At 43.2% G+C, this 6861-nt stretch overlaps 1 protein-coding gene across 2 annotated transcripts in view; it reads right to left on the minus strand.

Annotated features, from left to right (window-relative positions):
* Positions 1 to 6430, minus strand: part of hhip (hedgehog interacting protein) — a 35069-nt gene extending 28639 nt beyond the window's left edge. For both annotated transcript variants that reach the window (XM_030787687.1, XM_030787686.1), the window contains exons 1-2: positions 5769 to 6430; positions 1595 to 1787 (exon numbers count right to left, since the gene is read on the minus strand). In XM_030787687.1, coding sequence (XP_030643547.1) covers positions 1595 to 1787; positions 5769 to 6038 — 463 coding nt within the window. In that variant the 5' untranslated portion in view covers positions 6039 to 6430. The remainder of the gene's footprint in view (positions 1 to 1594; positions 1788 to 5768) is intronic.
* Between the last annotated feature and the right edge of the window lie 431 nt (positions 6431 to 6861).

The raw sequence follows: 6861 nt of genomic DNA on the forward strand, positions 1-6861 counted from the left end.
CTGGAGACTGCTTTCTGTTTGCATATCTGTTCCAATCTAATCTGTTATGGCTGCAGTGATAGGGTGGTGTGCTAGGCGGGCAGCAGCCTCCGCGCTCACGGCATTCCAGCGCGTGGAATGTGCCAACCGGCAAAAGTTGCTATACGACCAAGACAACATCTGCCAGGAGGCGACATACTCAAGCAAACATAGGAAGTTTGTTCCTGATGGTATGCGTGTTATGGGAGAAACATAAACCTCACGATAACCCCCCCCCCCCTTTAAACACACATACACACACACACACTCACACACACACATACACACACACACACACAAAATACACACTCACACACACACACGCACACACACGCCACATTTCCCTAGCAATTGCTCTGATTGTGTTTATGTTTAATTGAACGTAACACCAAGAAAAACAAACTGATGTTGGGAGAGTCGTCTTAGAACAGCCGTTATTTTCCTACACCTCATGCTCCGCGTATGTGTGCGGGGGTTGCAAGTTTGTGTGTGTGTGTGCGCGCGCGTGTGTGTGTGTGTGAATGCATTTGTGTGTGTGTGTGTGTGTGTGTCTGAGTTGTCATGTCTAGACCTTTGCCAGTGTGCTTACACACACACACACACACTCACATACACGCAGACGCACACATAAACACAAACACACTAAACACAGCACGCAGGGCTACACTGACGTCAACATACAAGCTTGCCAAAGAAGCCTAGGGAAGAAACAGGTCATAAAATCATTCATTTACAGCTACAGGAGACTGCTGTGTGTGAGTGTGTGTGTGTGTGTGTGTGTGTGTGTGTGTGTCTAAAACTGCGCTGGGGAGTGGTATGGCCCCTTCTTGTCTCAGTGCCTAAGCGAGTTCATTTTGACTTTGTCCATTTTGACTTTGACAACAATATTAACCTCAGCGTCACTTGGGCTCAGATATCTAAGAACAGGCAGAATTATTGACCAACCTGCTTATTCAACCCTAATATACTAGTTGCACAGACAAGGGGGGGGGGGGGGGGGGACCCACACCAATCGTCAGTGTGCCTTGGAAACAAGTGTCTACCCATTCTTAGTTTTGGCACAAAGCTTTACAATACCTCTTAATAAATTATGAAAAAGCCCCAAATGTTTACAGACGTAACTGGAACAGAGGGCCTGAGATCTGCTGGAGCACCTGGAGGTGTTTAACAGCTCAGTGGCTAGAAGACGAGGACCGTGGGATTGGTTTGGAAAGAGAATAACAAACACTGGCTTCCGAATGCCAGGGTTTGATTAACTAATTAACTAATCAACTAATTAATCAGCTTCATAGGTCTGTTAAGCTTTGCCACGGACTTCTAGCAGCGACATGCCCTGAGTGTGTGTGTGTCTGAGTGTGTGAGTAAGAGAGAGAGAGAGAAAGAGAGAGAGAGAGAGAGTGTCACACACAAACCTGAGAAAGTAGTCAGACGAGGAAACTCTCTACATCTTATGGTTGTTAAACCAGATGGCACCCAGAGTATTTAGATGGGTGAAATGTTTATTGTATTTCAATAAAACTAAACGTGTGTGGATTTGTGTGTGTGTGTGTGTGTGTGTGTGTGTGAGTAGATTTACCTGATATGTGACCCCTGCAGGTGTAGTAGAACTCTCTGCAGTAATCGTGGCACAGCCTGGGCAAGTCGGGTTCTCTGTGGGGCACAGCATCTGTTTGGGGAGAGTGGAACAGCACCTGGGCATGAGGTGAACACCGGGCACACTTGATTTCCTCCAGCAGCCTGGAACATTCCGTGTTATTGGTGGAGAAGATCTGAGGACCACAACAGAGACCAAACACAGCACAGAAAGACACATTAACACATTAACTCTTTAAAAAAAAAAAAAAACTTGAACAAAAATGTTTGTACTGGGCTTCACAATGTTTTCGGCAAAGCTACATATACATCATTCTCAGACAGATGATGGCTGTTTCTCGGTAAACGTGTTTTACAACTTGCGATATTTCGCACAGAAAACTGTCCGAGTTATTACGTGTCTTAGAGAATGATTATGGTAGCATAGCTGTTGTGCCATTTTTAGCTTCGAAAAGGTTTTTAAAGTGATTCTTTTTTTTTATTCTCCACTCTTAGGATAATAGCACAGTTGATATACACACTTAGGTTATATGATTGGAAGTTTACCCCTTCCTGAAGCACTGTTTATCTGCACTCACAAACAGTTAAACTCAAACCATTCCTCATTCATCAGCATGTCTCTCGCCAGAAAAAAAAAACAAAAAAAAAAAACAATCAGAAACGCGGGGATATTTGAAAAACATTACTTGAGTTGCTAAAAACGAAAAAAAAAAAAAAAAAAAAAAGTAAACAAGCGATTAAGCCATGAGAAAATTAGCGAGTTTATTTACACAACAATTTAACTATAATAAAACAACAATGCAGTCTGCTCTTGACCGTCTTCCAGACTTGTGCCGTCTCTGTCCAGGCCTGCTAGTGCTCTCCCGCTATGTGTGAGGTCCGTGTGTAAACATCAATTTCAAGATAGACAGTCACTCCAGAGCTGGGATCAACAAATTAGCAGTCTGTCTAAGTCAATTAGATCAGCCAGCCCTGCGGAGTGAGACCGCACAACCACCTCTCCCAGTAATCAGCAGAGACCCCAAGAAAGATGGGCAGTTTGGAAAAGGCCTGGGGAGGGGGGGGGGGGGGGCGTTTATGACGTGGCTATCTGTAAGGGTCCCTGCTTTAGATCATTATGGCAATCACCTGAGACCACCTGGAGGGGGGGTCAGAAAAGAGTCCAAACACCCTTTAGTCATTATCACCATTACCATTTGAGCCCCCTCTTAGCGACATGTCAAGGATGCTCTAAAGCACACGCGCGCACACACACGCGCGCGCACACACCCTAAACCATTGCCTCTGTCTCTCTCTCTGTCTCTCTCTCTCTCTCTGATTAGCGAAGACATTGGAACACAATTAGACAGCTTGCAACACCTCAATTAGCCACTCACAAGAAAGAGATGGGCCCATTAAACAAACAAACAAACAAACCAAAAAAACACTGTTCATGATTTCACATTTAGCCAGTCAACACATAATTTCCATTGAAGCGAAACTGAAGGGAAACTGGATATCGGTGATCTCAGAAGAAACGCTGAACTTCACAAGACAAGACAGTCCAATCAAATCCTGGTTCTTCACGCTCTGTGTGTTTATGTGTGTGTGTGTGTTTGTGTGCGTGTTGTATGTGCCTCCTTTGAGGGAGTGGCAGTCTGAAAATGGTTGTAAAACTAGCCGTTGATTCGGTGCTCTGTGGATGGGGCACGCGGAGCGTGGAGAAGAGCATCTGCGACCTCTAAACCACGTCCTGGGTCCATATGCTGCAGGGATGGGCTCCAGCGTTGTCATCATCCACACCAGAACAAGAGGACCTTTGTTTGTTGTGTTTTTTGCCCCCCCCCCCCCAACCCCATCTCTACACCACCACCTCATCCACCCTTTCTCTAAACTTGTTCCTGAAAAGCAGACTAGTGTGGAAAACTTAAAAAAAAAAAAAAATCATACCATGTTCAAAAGTCTTGACATCTTTTAGAGTTGTTTTTTAATGAATCCAGATTTTTGTTTTTTTTTTTTAATAAAAGGTCGTCTAAGTACGTTGCATGTGTGTGTGTGTGTGTGTGGGGGGGGGGGGCAATTTCAAAGTAAAAAATGAACACAGAAAAGCCAGGCAGAGGTGTATACTTCTATTTCCATGGCTCCATGACTGATAACTGATTTCTGTTGGTTGTTAACAGCAATAGTGTTGGCAAAAGTGACCAAATGCTCTTCATTGTCCTGTCCAGAGACATTCCATCAAAAAAAAAAAGAAAAAGCCCCGCGTTTAAAGAGCTGACTGCAGCAGTGGCAGCTGGTACAGGATTTCTTATTATTGCCGTGATGGGATCTGCTGCACAATAGCTTTTGTCAGTGAAATTGCCGGAACAAACATATAAACGCACAAAGACACACTTGAAAACAATTGCTTGTCATTCACTCTCATACAATGTGGCTTGCTTCAAATCTCACCCAAAAGGAAAAAAAAAAAAAGTCAACACACGAATGATGATGACATTCATATCATGTCACAGTGTGTATTTGTGTCTGGGTGAGAAAGACAGAAAGAGAAAAGAGAAAGAGAGAGAGAGGGAGAGAGAGGGGGAGAGAGAGAGAGATTGGAGAAAAATTACAGGCTGTATAAAGGAGAATATAAAACTACATTCATCTTGTTTTTAATTGGAGTGCAGTTTGGTCACAGTAACCCCAACCAAAAAGACATTAATTCTGTGACTTGTTGAGCCACGAGACAAGCACCAAAAGACTGTAACAACATACTGCCCCTACCTAGTGTTAAATGGCTTTAGCAAAACACTTTTGGGGTCCTTTGGGAGTAGGTGTAAGTTTGCGAGGGGGGGTAGAGGGGCTAAGATTCTCTTTAAGGCATTAACACTTGGACAGCGCCAAAGACGGCGCGCGGGGACGGGGGGGGGGGGGCTGAGCAGGGATGTTCTTCAGCTTGACCCATTAGTGAAACTAACAAACACAATGGCGTTGTTGTTATTCTTTTACCATAAGCAAAAAGACTCCGTGTGTGGGCAGTGTAGTGGGAGGAGGCGAAGTCGACTCCGTTTTTTGTTCCATTGAGTCCCTCTCTTATTTGCATGACTTGAGCAAATTAAATGATGCAATATGGCTTTTTGTCACCGAGCAGTGTGCGATACCACCCGGTCGCATAGCTTGTGTTGATTTGGCTGAAACCCGTTTACATGAGAAAAGAGCGATGTCTTAACCGTGAACCTCGGGATAAAATGTGATTGAATTTAGTTGGTGACGTTGATTTGTGCCATCATTTTCCTACATCCTTAAAAAGAAAAAGAAAAAAAAGAAAAAAGATTACAAAAAAAATCTTGGGAGGATTTGAGAGGAAAGTGCGCGAGTAAGAGAGAAAGAGTGAAATTTTCGTTTGACACGGCAGATGTTCATGAATTCGTAATGAAACGGATTCATTTCACGAGATTCAAAATATTTAGTTTTTGGATACGTGACAGGCTAAATTGACGCTTGTAGTATGCTTATTAGCAAGGACACTCCGAGAATACACGGTTAAACAGCGACCTTAAGACAGTTGCGACACCATAACCTATTTAAGAAGAATTTCTTGACCGTGAAAATGTGCGATTAATTGTTGCGTTACCGCACTAGTAACCAATGTGCCAAACTCAGAGAAAGTGATAAGTATCAGTTCACTGACAGACAGCAGCTGCTTTACATTTACTCAGCACACTGTCATTTTGTAATCTAAACTGAAAGTAGGTAAAACTCGTTCATACAAACCTCATGCTTTAGTTTTCAGCGGTGAGCATGAACGCAACGATAACCATGGTAACAGTGGAACGCGTTGGACAAGCAGACTCGAGAACAGCTCGCGGGTGTAACGTAACGAAGGTACGGTACTGGGTCACATAAGACTGACTGGTTTTCGATGTGAAATGGTTTACAATAAAAGAAAAAAAAAACCAAACAAACCGCATCATCGCGGTGTATTCTCATTTACCTTAACACGAGAGAGAGAGAGAGAGAGAGAGAGAGAGAGAGGTGACTAGTCTTTTCATAGATCCTGTTACATTAGCTAACTCACATTTCATCATCCTAGACGTCAAAATTAAGAGGACAACCTTACGGCCACTTTTATTGCTTCTATTAGGTGACAGTGAATCTGCTGTTAGAATACCTCTTATAGATATTGGTGAACATACCCTGGAATCTCGTCGATGAAGAATTTGGTAAGCAGCTCTCCTGGTCGGGCAACAGGACACACGAGGGTACAGCCGGTGGCAAACTTCTCCGCTGCTGCTGCCGTCCAATGACAGTTTTCTCTCTCTTTTCTTCAGTCGCTTCGGCAGACTTCCATCGTAACATCTCCTCCTCCTTGGACTAATTTCTCCTTTTTCGCCGAATTTCGCATCACCACATTCCCAAATGTTGGCCGCGATGGCCAACACAAGTACAAATTTTAAATGCCTCATGCTGTTAACCAATCACTACTGCGAAAGACAACTAGTCCAAAAATGACTAGACAGTCTGAATTTTCCTGCTAGAAAAAGTTTATTTCTTGTTCGCTTTATCGATTTCGAGGTAACGTATTGTTGCAATAATTTAGAAGGAATATAGAGGTACGACTAAAATAATCCGAATGAAATTTCAGAGAAAAGAACATAAATTAATACAACCGTTGGATATGATAATGTAACGCAAAAAAATCATTTTATCCTACGCAAAATCGGGAATAGAAAAATAAACAACAAACAAAGGTACGTAAAGGAATCTCAATAGTCTTCTTTCCCCATAAATTAAATCCCGGTTGGTGTACAGTTCGTTGGGTGGCAGTTGCTCAGAAAAAGTAGCATTAAGGTTGCCTCTTGCTATGTCTTCACTAAGCTCACATGTTTCCCTCAGCTCATTCCTCCTTCTTTTTAACCAGCGCGCGAGAAGAGGAGCGAGCACGATGACGTTCGTTTACAGGCGGGAGTGCGCACGAGGCTATTCGCTTCTCCACAGAGGGGAGGACTACCTGCTAGAACAGGACTACGGTGTATGTATGTATGTATGTGTGTGTGTGTGTGTGTGTGTGTGTTGTCGAAAAAACTGTCAAGGTAAGATAAAGACTGTCGTAGGGCCAATTTCACTAATTGCCTCCTCGTTGAAAGGCGCAATGTTTTATATCTTTGCTCTGATACATTCTTTACAAGACTTTTAAGGAAGATGACAGACTTGCATATTTCAGCTGAAGGGAGATCTTAAGTACACAAAATGGTTCTGTGATGAAACATTACACGTTTAACAGACGAC

Source organism: Chanos chanos, chromosome 11 (assembly GCF_902362185.1).
Source record: "Chanos chanos chromosome 11, fChaCha1.1, whole genome shotgun sequence".
Classification (NCBI taxonomy): Eukaryota; Metazoa; Chordata; class Actinopteri; order Gonorynchiformes; family Chanidae; genus Chanos; species Chanos chanos.